The sequence below is a fragment of the Salvia miltiorrhiza genome, chromosome 3 (genome assembly GCF_028751815.1).
Source record: "Salvia miltiorrhiza cultivar Shanhuang (shh) chromosome 3, IMPLAD_Smil_shh, whole genome shotgun sequence".
Classification (NCBI taxonomy): Eukaryota; Viridiplantae; Streptophyta; class Magnoliopsida; order Lamiales; family Lamiaceae; genus Salvia; species Salvia miltiorrhiza.
In genome coordinates this window covers 47,938,865-47,953,513 of record NC_080389.1, presented here as the reverse complement: position 1 = coordinate 47,953,513, position 14,649 = coordinate 47,938,865, and the positions used below count along the sequence as shown (strand labels likewise).

At 34.3% G+C, this 14,649-nt stretch overlaps 1 protein-coding gene across 1 annotated transcript; it reads left to right on the top strand.

The window, feature by feature from the left end:
• The first annotated feature begins 7,678 nt into the window (after nucleotides 1-7,678).
• Nucleotides 7,679-13,875, top strand: LOC131016234 (ARM REPEAT PROTEIN INTERACTING WITH ABF2-like). The gene is made up of 19 exons (XM_057944887.1): nucleotides 7,679-8,031; nucleotides 8,284-8,444; nucleotides 9,174-9,346; nucleotides 9,425-9,545; nucleotides 9,620-9,694; nucleotides 9,794-9,888; nucleotides 10,080-10,155; nucleotides 10,242-10,349; nucleotides 10,475-10,603; nucleotides 10,721-10,789; nucleotides 10,901-10,960; nucleotides 11,139-11,262; nucleotides 11,387-11,526; nucleotides 12,539-12,602; nucleotides 12,692-12,771; nucleotides 12,963-13,027; nucleotides 13,118-13,235; nucleotides 13,313-13,437; nucleotides 13,548-13,875. Exons 1-19 carry the CDS (start codon nucleotides 7,782-7,784, stop codon nucleotides 13,636-13,638), a joined length of 2,124 nt encoding a protein of 707 aa, XP_057800870.1. The 5' UTR covers nucleotides 7,679-7,781; the 3' UTR covers nucleotides 13,639-13,875.
• Nucleotides 13,876-14,649: the final 774 nt, after the last annotated feature.

The window sequence follows — 14,649 nt, the reverse complement described above, 5'->3', positions numbered from 1 at the left end:
ATTATACCAAAAATATTATCACTAATTCTTTTAGTTGATCAAATCACTACAATTTTAATAGGACGCTCGTAACCATCCTATTTGTGACATTGGATTTGAATTATTAATAAAATAAATCAATGTTACGAGAAAATTAGTGACATAGTAAAATTAACTCAAATTCAGTGTCAAAATAAATTAACGTTACGAAAAAATTAGTGAAATATATAATTTAAATTAGAATAGTTATTATATAAATCTTAAATTATTTGACGCCAAATTTAAAAACTTAGGGTTTAATATTAATTTATTTTGATACAAGTTGGCTGATAAGAGGAAAGATGAATCACCTCATTTGAACATATTTACCTAAATAAATTAAAGGGTAAATATCATGAAAACTCTTTAAGTATATCCGTTTTATTAAAATACCCTAAAATTTTTAAAATGTTCTCTAAACCCTCAAATTATCAGGTTTTTATCAAATATATCCTGCATCTATTTTTCGGTCACCAAAAACGTGATGTGGCTCGCCGGATGCCACAATGTAATTTATATTCTATTTTTTTTAAAAATGCAATGGCAAAAACGACGTTGTTTCGTACCATATTATTTTAAAAAAAATCAACTATGAACTTTAAAATTCACTCCTATCGTGTTTGAAATCCACGCTAATAACATAGAATTAAGGATAAACACGATAGAATATGGTACGAAACGAAATCATTTTTTCAATGTCATTTTAAAATATATATATATTACATTGTGACATCGGACGCTGCGACAACGAATAATCTATGGGTTTTATGTATGTATGTGGGTTTTTGTGAGAGAGACATGTGAGACGAAGAAGAAGGAGAGAGGGGCAACAATTTGTTGTTCTGCCGGTGGGGAAAGGTGAATGGTCTGCTGGGGTGTGAGAGGGGGAAGGTGTATGACGTACGTGTGTGTGCGTGTGTGAGAGAGAGAGAAAGAGAGAAAGTGGAGTGTGTGTGATTTGACGATTTCGGTCGCCATGTTAACAATTTCAGCTGCCACTTCAGATTTGATTTGGACGAACTTGCAATCTGTGCGATAATTGCGAATAAATTTTAAACTATTGTATTTCTTAATCAAATTAAAAGGTGACGATGTAAACCACAAAATGAAAAAAGCTGTGTATTTTTTGACTAGTACTTCAAAACAAAAAAAATTAAACCATAAATTTAATTGTTTACAAACTGAAGTCTGTACCGTTTGAATATCCCATTAAGAAAACTATTTTACTCTTTACAATTTCAAAACTTTGTTTTTGTTAATTTATTTTCATAGCCATTTTATTTGTCTTTATCAGCCATATTTTCAATTTCTGTATTAAATCGTGCCATCATCAACCGACTGATTAATGAGTATATATTAGTTAAATATAGTAATAACAAAAAAAAATTAAATCTAGTAATTTGATATTACGTTTTATTTATTTCGAAATATCAAACAACTTTAATACTCTAAAATTTACACACATATACTTTTTTAGTTGTTGCTTGCCATGAAAATGATAGGAATTGCAAATTAAAAACCCTATGTAACTCGGATTCCATATGGACAAGGTCATCAACGGAACATATTTTTCTTTACACAAATTTTATATGAAAACGAATATTTAGTTTACCCCAAAATAATGTCATATTATTTTATTAATTTATCTATGAAAGCCTATGAACAGTTAAGATCAGCAAAACTCCATTGCTTTTTCCTCATTTAAAATATTATTAAGACAAAGAAATTCGTAGAATAATCCCAACAAAAAGTTATATAAAAAAGTATATCAGAGAATCCACTTTCATTTATAATTAACGACGACAGAGAAAGGAAAAAAAAAGATTGTGTTTGATATTAAAATAGGCATATGCTAGTCAATAGATAGTCGTATCATACAATTCCGTGCATGGGATTCCTCGAGAGTTGTATATAATGTTTCTAAGGAAAATTATAAAAATTGGTGAAAATATATTAATTGTGATTAATATTCAAAATTAATTTATTTGAGATGGCAAATCGAAGTTGCTTCCTAGTACTACACTTGTAACACATGCATATTAGGCACATTTTCTCATGCAAACCCAAAGTCATAGTATTACATCTACCATCCGACCAAATTAATCAACTCTTCATAAGATACAAAATACGAATGAAATAAAATGTAAATTTTACGTTTTGAATTCTTTTAAATATCTGAATTTTAAGAATTAATTTTTTTATTATCTATGAGATTCGAATATAGAACCATGAATTCAAATAAGGACGTTAATGGACAGATTTTACCCGAATCAAAACTATTAAAATTATTTCGATTCTAAATCTGAAATCACCCGTTAGTTATTGTATCCGAACCATTGAGTGATAAAATCAAATAGTTCGGATATGTTAATTACTGATGGACCAAATAATACTCATACCCAAGACCTCAAAATTAATCTATTTCATTTTTACAAATATGGTATTTTTGCCACCCCACCCAATACCACACCACACACTGTCCCCAACCCCACCCCAAGACAATTTTTTTTTTATAATTTTTTAACATTTTTCTATTTTTATTTTATTTTACAAAAATGCATAACATTGCACATAAAAAATTCGAACAAGATGAGGTGGGGGGGAATGCATTTTTTGTACAATTTAATGCATTATTGTGTGAAACTTTATACATTTTTGTATGAAAAAGTATGTATTTTTGTAATTATAAAAAATTACGGGCCGGGCCAGACCGAATCCATAACAAACGGGTCGGATCGGATCGGATCTGGACTTGTCAGGTTTCAGATCTAAATGGGTCGAATCTAGAATCGGAATTAGAATCATTACTTTGTAGGTCAACTGGTAATGAACGATTCCGAATCGTTAGATAAAACACGTCTATTGACATTCTTAAATTCAAGTGATGAATCAATCGTAAATTTTAATGATCAAATTTGTATAAATGTAATTAACATGCTTGAGTATAACTTTTTTCAAGTAAATTATGAGCTGAATATTTTACAGCCTAAACTTTTCAATTGGGGAAATATAAACAAATAATCATTAAAGTAGTGGAAACGTAGTGTTTATCGTTATGGGTTAGGCTAATCTTTTATGAGCACCAAATTTACTTTCAAAGTTACCCAATGCTTAAGCTTTTTGAGTTGGGCCGGCCAAGTTGGAGTTCTTAGGCTCAAACTTTCATGCCTTTCATCCTAATTTATTTTTGGGGTTGGGCTCAGTTTTATTCCATCAAATACAGATAATAGCCCCAGCCCCATATTTGTGTTCTGTTACAGCCGATTGAGAGTTGAGACCATCATCGTCGTTTTACGAGAGAGGGAGAGAGAAAGAGCCGCTGATGAATGGTCGGCGATTGCCTTCGGAGATATGATTAAGAGGATGTTTGACTAAGCTTATGAGCTTTTTAAAACAGCTTATAAGTTCTTTTAAAATATTTGGCAAAATAAGTTTTTAAACAATTTGATTCTGTAAAATTAAGCTTTTAGAGCTTATAAGCCCCCAAAAAATAAAATCATGTACTCTAACTTATTTTTTTATTTTCTTATAAGCAACACTCATTTTATAAAAAAAAATTCACTACTATAATTTTTTATTTTCATGGTATATGATTCTAATTTCATCTCTTTTTGAAATTTTGAAAATTTGTAAACTTTGAGAATTTATGTGTGCATGGATGAGACGGATCGAATCTATCTTGACCCGACCCGTATCAAACAGTTATATTACACATAATAACAAGAGTTGTGTGGTGCAATGATTGTAACTTTCGCCTCCTCCTCTTATTCCAAAGGCGTGAGTTTGAAAATCATTGGTAGTGTTCTTTTTGTTGTTCGAAACCCGTCAATATTGTTGTAACATAACACTATAAGATACTCACAGGCTCACATCAATATTATTGTGAGTTGTCTTTTTTTTTTTTTTTTGGAAGGAATATATTGTTGTGAGTATTTATGTATAAGGATTTATAAGATGTCACACCACAATGGGAAATTAAATTTTGTTACAGAAAATATTTGTTTCAATTAATGAAGTAATTTGATATCTTTATATATATAAAAAGCAAAGTAAATGTAAATAATTTCAATTGCAAGGATATAATTGGAATTTATGGGAAAAAATTGCTTAACCATGTAATTAAAAACAGCCGAAAATGTTGGGATAAAAAACTGCCGAAATTGTTAATTCAAAAAAGAAAACAAAAACTGCCATCATTTTTGAGAGAAAAACTGCCAACTTTAATGTTAGTGAGTATAGTTGTAAATTTAATGATAAAACATATTTTTCTCATTTTCTTTTAATTATGATTTGAATACTTTATATATATATATATATATATATATATATAATATGTAAAAATAACATTAAAATGAGAAAGTTGTGATGATTTAAAATTTTAACATATTAAAAAAATTATATTTTAAGAAGTGATATTTTCCTTAAAATGAGGAATCATATTTGAACTTTTTAAATTTTCTATTTTCTTAATTATGATATTTTAAATTTTCAAATTATATATTTATATTTATTTTATATTAAACATAAATTATTAATATTATTTTGAGATCTTTATAAAATAATATCATATTATATATTACAATTTATTTTAAGAAACGCTAGCTCAGTAATCTTATAAATTTTAAGATGTTAGACACATAAATTTGTGTTTTAATCTATATATGTTTTAGTTTTGTTGTTGTTATTAATTTAAATCTATAAATATAAAAATTTTAATTTTAGTATTATTATGTTAAATTAATAATTATAAAAGTGTTTCATATATATTATATGATGTATCATGATAATCTATGTGCATTTTTTTATAAAAGCAAATGATCATCTTTCGCAAATGATATTTTTTATAAATAAAAATGAGACTGTGCACAAAAATAAATGATAGCACATTACATTTTAATTATGAAAATGACAATTTTAATATCAAAAAAAATATTTTGTTCGATTAATCGAAGTGGAAAGGAAATAAATGGGGGGAGGAATTGGGCAGGCCGTGCACAGTGCAAGCACACATTTGACCCTACCGCTTAATTCTTTGTGATTGAAAATTTTGCCAATATTAAATATAAATCTTCAAAAAAGTATATATACAATGCATGTATATTTAAAAAAAAAATCACATTTCGTTATTACTTAATAAAAATAATATATTTACAAATTTTATATTTATTAATATAATAGTAAATTTACAATAGAAACAATAGGGCCGGATGGCCCTATTGGTGATTGAAACTTAAATTTTGTCCACAAAATTTAAAATATCAATATTTGGCCATCATTTATGTGCTCTACCTAATCTACCCTTTAACCCAATAGATCCAACAACTTCCTTTGACCCGGATTCAGATTTAGAGATTAACCCATGCCTTGTCTACCCCCAGACCCCCGACCCCACCCACCCCCTCACCACCCACCCCAAGCCAATTTTTTTTTTTTTTTTTTACTTCCCCTGCTTGTCTACCCCTCAGACCCCCGACCCCACCCACCCACCCACCCCCAAGCCAATTTTTTTTTTTTTTTACTTCCCCTGCCTTGTCTACCCCCCCAGACCCCCCGACGCCACCCACCCCCCCCACCCACCCCCCCCCACCACCACCCACCTCCAAGCCAATTTTTTTTTTTACTTCCCCTGCCTTGTCTACCCCCCAGACCCCCGACCCCACCCACCCCCCCCACCACCCACCCCCAAGCCAATTTTTTTTTTTACTTCCACTGCCTTGTCTACCCCCCAGACCCCCGACCCCACCAACCCACCCCCAAGCCAATTTTTTTTTTTTACTTCCCCTGCCTTGTCTACCCCCCCAGACCCCCGACCCCACCCACCCCCCCCCACCACCCACCCCCAAGCCAATTTTTTTTTTTTTTTTTACTTCCCCTGCCTTGTCTACCCCCCCCCCCCCCAGACCCCGACCCCACCCACCCCTTCACCACCCACCCCAAGCCAATAATTTTTTTTTACTCCCACTGCCCTGCCTACCCCTTGACCCCCGACCCTACCCCCCACCCACCCCCAAGCCAAAAGGAACTTTTTAAACACTTCCCCTAGGGTTTAGATATTCCATTTAGGGTTTAGATTATCCATTTAGGGTTTAGATGTTCCATTTAGGGTTTAGATTATCCATTTAGGGTTTAAATGTTCCATTTAAGGTTTAGATGATGCTGTTGTTTCTATATTTGTTCTGCATGTTTGGCACTTATGGCACTAATAGTGCCATAAAGACCATTTTACTTTATTTTATTTTGGATTTTCGTTGGCACTTATGGCACTATTAGTGCCATAAGTGCCATAAAATAAAATAATAAAGTAAAATTTTTTGGCTTGGGGGTGGGTGGGGTGGGTGGGGTCGGGGGTCTGGGGGGTAGACAGGGCAGGGGGAGTAAAAAAAAATTTCGTTGACACTTATGGCACTAATAGTGCCATAAGTGCCTAACCCGACCCGCGTGCCTGATCCTACCCGGCACGCGACCCGCGTTCCTGACCTTACCCAGTCCGCCCAATTAAGGGCAAAAACGTCCCAAAACTATAAAAATGGCCAAAATTTGTGTTTTTTCAATGTGTGGCCATAAATTGTGTTTTATGCTTCATTTTGGCTACTTCAAAATTTTACTCTTTACAATATATATAATATTTTTTGTGCATTGCACGGGAGGCGTACAAGTAAAACTATAAAAGAATGACATTTTGGACATGTTATAATTGCACCATTCAAATGTGTATCCTAAATTAAAGCTGTTAGCGCTAGCTTAAGCTGGCACGCAAGAAGGGATGCAGCGCTAGAGTGCCGCTTAGTATATATAAAAAGAGAAATAAATGTCAATAAAATCAATTTAAAGGATAATTTTTTAATTGTAAAAAATCTTAATAATTAATATTTAATTAGTGGTTAATTTATTTGTTTCAATCGGTTCCACTTACTTCTCAATCTATTTTTTGTTCTCATTCAATATATAAAATATATTTCCGTCTAAAAAAATACATAACACATATATTTTCTTTTCTATTTATTTTATAACTTTATTATGAATATAATAATATACAAAATGCATCTTAAATTAAAGATCATAAAGATATCTTCAATTTGGTATATAATATATCAAAAATTAATCAAAATTAATCAAAAATAAAGAAGTTGTTATCATTTAAAGTTCAACCATATTCAAAAAATAAATATTTTCTAATTCAAATGTGTATCGCGTTTAAATATCTTTCAAACTATTTTTAAATTTATATTTCTTCTTTCTTCTTATGAATTTGATTTATTTTCTTATCCTATTTTTTATATTTTAAAAATTACATTCACCGCGCATAGCGCGGGAGGTACACTAGTTTTAGTAAAACAACAATAACCCATTAACCCTATATTATTTTTTTTTTGAAACCAACATAATAAGACATTTTTCCTCATTAACATCATGCGTAGATACATATCAAACAACAGTTGCTAAAAAAAATTCCCGCACATAGAAATACAATATCATGATTTAATTATTTTCTTCATATTTTCGCTATCATCATTTATATACTCTTAATCCTATTACATAGGTATGGAAATGTAGTAACCTTGATATCATAATTAATTGCCGTATTTGGCTTAATGAACGCGGGAGGGAAGATTTTTGAAAAATTTAAATTAGCGGGTATTTCACTCGAATCCCTCCAAAATCGACACTTTTATTATCGAATAAACTTCTTTTCATCTCCTTGATTTCCCAAAACACCCCTCCTTCCCTTCGCCCACACAACCAAATTTCTCATCTCTTCCCCCATGGAGAACAGGAGCCACAACTCCGGCCGCCGCCAACGCGACGAGCCGCCGGCGACGAGGCGGAGCCTCAGGAGGAAGCTTAACGAGGCCGGAACCGCCGACCATCACTCGCCTCTCGATTTGCATCAGGAGCTTGTGTGCCAAATCCGTGCTCAGCTTGAGATCCTCGATTCCGCCTTCTCTTCCACGGAGGAAAGTCGCGAATCCGCCAAAAATGCACTCGCCGTCCTCTCTGAGCTCGCGAAGAACGGTATGAAAGAAAATTTGTTGATTGTTATGCACGGGAGCGCGCATGAACTGGATTTGATCTGCTGGAGAATGTTGCATTCTTATTTATTTTTGTTTATTGAGCGAAACAGTTGTGAAGTGTGTAATATTTTTAGATTCTCTAACTAATTAGTTATTTACGGCTTGCGTGCCTCATATTTGAGTGTGCGTGCTTTAAATTTTGAGGTTCTATATAAAATAGACATTTCAATTCTGCATGTGTGTGTGGTGACAGAGAATGCAGTGAATGTGATTGTGGATTGTACGGCGGTTCCGTCACTGGTCAAGCATCTGCAGACTCCACCGCCTTTGAGAGAGGGAGGCACTGATCCGATACCATATGAACATGAAGTGGAGAAAGCGAGTGCCTTCGTGGTCGGGCTTCTTGCTGTCAAGGTAATTACACTCTATTTTTTCTTTTGAACTGTTTATTGGTTCTTTTCTTTCCGTAGTTATGAAATTTCTGAAGTTGTTAAAATCTTGTTATTCCTCAAATTGGTGGACATATTATGCAGCAGGACTGGAAACAAAACACTCAATTATTATTAGTCGATTGGCCACTTCGGATCCTGTATTTTTCCTTCATTGATACTGTCATAGCTCCCCTCTCCTGGTTGTATCCGATCTACTATTCTTTCTGAGGGCCAGTGATGGTCCTTCCTTCAAATTTCTTTATTATCGGTATCTGTTGTGCTGAGTCCTGAGTGTAAGGAATGTTGGAGAAATCTGAAAGTTTCATGGCATTTTCAGAACTACTATTTTTAGTTTTTAATCCAAAAGTTTTATGCCTGTTCAAAACAAAATTTGGTTATATTAATTTTATTACTCCTTAATAAGTAAAAAACTACTCTTACTTTAAAGTGGTTGGGGTACAATAGAGCTGAACAACTTCTATTGTGATTTGTTGGTAAGATTTTCATTTCCCGATCATGATTTGTTTCAGGGACTTCATTTTAATCATGATATGTTTGTCAGATAGTTTAATAATTATAGTTATTCGTAATGTTAATTATGTAACATGACTCTAAACTACAATGATGCTATCGGAAGTACTTGTTGTTCATTGAATACTATCATGTTATGGTTTTTTGTCATGTTTATCCACTACCACCTTTGATTTCACAGCCAGAGCATCAGCAACTCATTGCCGATGCAGGGGCCATACCACATCTTGTTGATCTGTTAAAAAGGCATAAAGATGGGCTAAACTCTCGAGCAGTGAATGGGGTCCTTAGGAGAGCCGCTGAGGCAATAACTAATCTAGCTCATGAGAATAGCAGAATCAAAACCCATATTAGGTAAATTTCTTGACTCTCATTTATATGATTGGATGATTTGTATTTCCATACTTCTAATTTATAAATTCATGCTATTAGGCTTGAGGGTGGTATTCCTCCCCTTGTCGAGTTGCTTGAATTTCCTGACACTAAGGTGCAGAGAGCAGCAGCTGGATCTCTTCGAACACTTGCCTTTAAAAACGACGAGAACAAAAATCAGGTTCATGTCATATCAGTAACCTATGAAGTACCTGCTTCATTTATTCCATTTTTTAAATATTTGGCTACTCTCAGATTGTGGAGTGCAATGCTCTACCCACTCTAATATTAATGCTGCAGTCTGAAGATTCTGCTGTACACTATGAAGCGGTTGGTTCAGCACTTTATAATCTCTTTCTGCTCATTTAGATTTCTACTTGTGCACTTTGAATTATGGTATTCTCAACTGTTACTGATGCCAATATATAGGTTGGTGTAATTGGAAATCTGGTGCACTCATCTCCCAACATTAAGAAAGAAGTTCTTGCTGCTGGAGCTTTGCAGCCTGTCATTTGTTTACTCAGGTATGATAGTACAAATACAGTTGGAGAGACCAATATTTTTGTAGTACTTGAGAAACATTTGTTGCATGTGCATTAAGCTTTCTCTATTTCTCCTTTTTTTCACGAGAGAATACTTGCTGCTTTTGCTGTCTTTTTTTTGAGAATGCTGCTTTTGCTGTCTTACTTTAAGTGTTTCACGTCTATGATAACAGCTCTTCTTGTGCTGAGACCCAACGAGAAGCTGCTTTGTTGCTTGGGCAATTTGCTGCTGCAGATTCAGACTGTAAGGTTGACCAAAACAATACGTTTCCTATTTGAATACTGAGTCCATTTGATTACAACAATTTCTGATGTATTAATTTATGCTTGTGCAGGTTCATATTGTTCAAAGAGGTGCTGTTTTGCCATTAATTGAAATGCTTCAGTCACCTGATATTCAGTTGAAGGAGATGTCAGCCTTTGCTCTAGGGAGGTTAGCTCAGGTAAAAGTTGCCATGTCTTTCTTTTAGTACCAGCCATAACATTATTTTCTGGGCACTTTGTTTATTACACCCTCCCAATTATTTCTGGGTGTATGGTATGCTAAACAAATTTTGCAATCTTGCAGGATACCCACAACCAAGCTGGTATAGCCCACAGTGGTGGAGTATCTCCATTACTGAAGCTCCTTGAGTCGAAAAATGGATTTCTGCAACATAATGCAGCTTTTGCTCTTTATGGACTCTCTGACAATGAGGTTCAATAAAACTTTAAGATGCAGTCCAATATTTATGTTAATTAAGCCCTGGCTCTTTTTATTGGTTGAACTAACTGATATCACATTTTTCTCTTTGTTTTCCATGCATCCCTGTAGGACAATGTTGCAGATCTTGTTAGGATCGGGGGAGTTCAGAAGCTTCAAGATGGCGAATTTAATGTTCAAGTACATGATCTGATCTACTTTTTCTCAATAAAGAAATATCCTTTTGTTGGTTGACCAAGTCATGTTATACCTGCATAAGTAATATGCCTCCAAATATTGCTTTTGTTGTAGCCTACTAGAGATTGTGTAGCCAAAACGCTGAAACGACTTGAAGAGAAGATTAAAGGACGGGTGAGTTATGTATACTATCTGGTATGCAGTTATTGAGATTGGTGGAAGATAATTTTGATGTGAAAATAGGAAAGAAAAGTTGCCTAAAAGTTAGTACAAAGGATCTCTGGTTTGTGTTCTTTTCCAGGCAATGATTTATTGTGGATCTTGAAAACAATTAAACATTTCTTATCAACAGGTATTAAGCCATTTATTGTATATGATGCGTGTGGGAGAGAAAAATATCCAAAGACGAGTGGCTTTGGCTCTGGCACATCTTTGTTCTCCAGTTGACCTAAAAAATATCTTCATTGAAAAAAATGGTATGCTGTTTAACAGAACTCTAACAATGTCAGTATCGGGCACCCTTGCACTTAAAACTTTATGCAATGCAATTCTTGGCTTGTGACTACAACTTAGCTGTCACACCTACTGCATATCTTGCAGGACTGATGCTGCTCGTGGAGCTTCTGGAATCAACTGACTCAAAACATAAAAAAGATAGTTCTATGGCTTTATGGAGTTTGGCCAACAAAGCCAACTCGCTTTCTCCAGTGGAAACAGCTCCTCCTTCCCCAATAGTTCAGGTGACAATCAGTCTTTGGTTGTGAATGCTGATAGGATCAGTATATCATGTTGGTTTATCATGTTATCCTCTTGCCATATTGTTGTGTTGCTGTAATTGATCATTTTGTAATTCAGTAAAAATGGGGTTTCCTCTAGTTAGACAGAAAAGGAATTGAAAATGCTTTGAAGTTATTCTGAAGAAACAGAAACTTGTGGCTTTGCTTGTGAGCTATTCTTCAGTAGTTTTAGCAGATATAGTAGTGCAAGAAAATTAATATTGTGTTCACAGAACAAACATATCTGCAATTTATCCTAGACAACAGTGTCAGCAGTTATACTCTTCCTAGAACAAGATTGTCTCCAACCTTTCTCCAATTTGTTACAGCTCCGAATGTCTTGTAATTCAGATGAAACCTTCTGTTTGACGTGGCAATGGGAGGGTGTTAGGCTGAGCTTATAAGCCTCTCTTAAAGAGTTTATTATATATTTTAGAGCTGATAAGCTCCTTTGGTGTATTTGACAATCATTTAAATAAAAAGATTTTATTTACTCCAGAAATAAATGTAAGGAGGTTATAAAGACAAGCCAAACTTTTTCTTGGAACTCCTTGTATTTCAGTCACTGCAGTTGCAACTTTGTTATTACTAGCACCTTGAAGCTTAATTATCCAGATGTTTTATTATTTTTAAAATAAGTTCCAACATCTTATATGCTCTAAAATGTCTTATAAAGTCTAGAAGGTTATAGGCTCCTCGAAAATAAGCTTAGCCAGTCAGTTATTTTACTTATGTTGCCAAAATGTAGAGCATGTAGATGTGCAACTGCAATGTTTATTCTTGTATGCTGCCCGGGAATGTTGATTACCTGCAGTTGTGGGGACTATATTGTGATGAGCTGGAGTTGTATGTATTCATTGTATTGGCACTTTGCACTAGGGCTATGTGAAGAAGCTAGCTCTGTGATCTTGGCTGTAACTGATGACTTTAATTTGTGGAATCCATGCCTAATAACTTCGGTACAATTTTATTGCAGGTGTATTTGGGTGAGCAATACGTAAATGATTCTAGATTGTCTGATGTGACATTTTTAGTTGAAGGTAGGAAAGCTTCTTTATTGGCCTCTGCTTCCAGATTCATGCTCAACAATTACTTATCAATAGCTTCTCATGTTTTTGCTCATAATCAGGGAAACAGTTCTATGCACACAGAATTTGTTTGCTTGCTTCTTCTGATGCATTTCGTGCCATGTTTGATGGTGGTTACCGGGTGAGTACACTTTGCCTCACTTTTTGTCTCATTTTTTTTACTTCATTCATGCTCTTTCTTTTCAGCCTGAGTAGTAGATATCATGAAAATGATGAAGCATTTTTTTATTAACTTTCCACCCAAAATTAAACTATGAACATATTTTCCTATGCTTCTAATCTCTTAAAAACATCTGTTGAAATCCTTTACAGGAGAGGGATGCTAAGGATATAGAGATTCCTAACATCAGATGGGATGTCTTCGAGTTGATGATGAGGTGAATATGCTCTGAATTCCCATCACTACCCTCGTCAGTCGTTACCATGCCCACCTCGATTCTAAACTGTGTCCATTTCCTTGGCTGCAGGTACATATACACAGGATCAGTTGAGGTCAACTTAGACATTGCACAAGACCTTCTACGGGCTGCGGATCAGTATCTATTAGAGGGTCTGAAACGTCTGTGCGAATACACCATAGCACAGGTGACTTCCTCTATCAACATTGCTGTTCTCGCCTGCACTGTCCCGTTACTGAGCTTGATAAATATTCATCTTAACAGGATATATCCGTGGAGAATGTCTCTCTCATGTATGAGTTGTCTGAAGCATTCAATGCCACGTCTCTGAGGCATGCTTGCATATTGTTCATCCTGGAAAACTACGACAAACTATATGTCATGCCATGGTAATACTTGTGCGAATTTGCCGTCTCTCAATCGTTGAAAGTTGTTATACAGCGACATAAAATTTGCTGTCTTTCACTACTTGATGGTTGTGAATGTTTAAATTGTATAGGTACTGTGAGCTGATCCAACGTATTTTACCAGAGATTCGCAATTACTTTGTGAGAGTTCTTACAAGGCCAGTTCATGCTGAAGTGAGCTAAATAGGTTTGTTTTGATCACCGACCAAATTGGTGCTGCGGAAGGATGTACAGATATGGGCTAGTTTCCCCTCAGGCGTTAGTTGACAGATTCTCATTTTTTGGAATGACTAATTTTTTTATAAATAGTTGAATCTAAGGGTGTGCTTCAATGTGGTTGGGTTGGGCAAGAAACCAAACGGTAAATGATTAGGTTTTTGGTATAAAGAAGAAATGCATTCAATGAACTTTACCAGAAAATGCACTTTTCTTGGTAGTTTTTTTGTTTGAGAGAGGAGAAATGGTGGTTGGGGTTTTGGAAAGAAATACGTCTCTGCAGAAAGGTACACTACACGAATACACGATAAAATGGAAGGTGAGCCACTGAGGTACAGTTGTATCACGAATGACTAATCGAAGTTATGATTTTTTTGAAAAGAATTAAAATAAAAAAAAGAAAAAGAAAATTTGGTGGAAAGAATTGAGAAGAGTGAAAATATTTCTTTAGATAGGTTACATGTATAATTTTTCCTATTCCCAACATCTTACTAGATAACAAAATCGAGAAAATAGAAAAGAAAAGAAAATGCTTGGATTGTAGTCGCTTAGAAAACTCATCTTACATGTGTAATTTCTAAGATGAATGATTTTGGGTTTGAATCAACTATGACAATTTTTTAAATTTCTTTATTTAATTGGTAATTTATCCAAGTATCATTTCACTCAACTTTTTATATTGCCCTTAATAAAATATGTAAAACCGATGAGTAGGCAAAGCTAATCTTTTAAGAAATTATAACATCATCATTCCATAATTTGGTTATCTTAACCTAGAAAAAGGGTTTCCAGGTGATTGCAACTTGTGACCAAATCCCATATTTTCTGGTGAGACGGGAGCATCATTATCTAACATGCACATTTAACAAGTACGTTGCCTAGTCCAAGTGTCAAAGTTGAAGCATCAAAAGACTCTCTCTTCTACGAGGTAATTGATTCAAGTCCCACCGGAAGTGCGCGGGTTATATTTTATTTGGT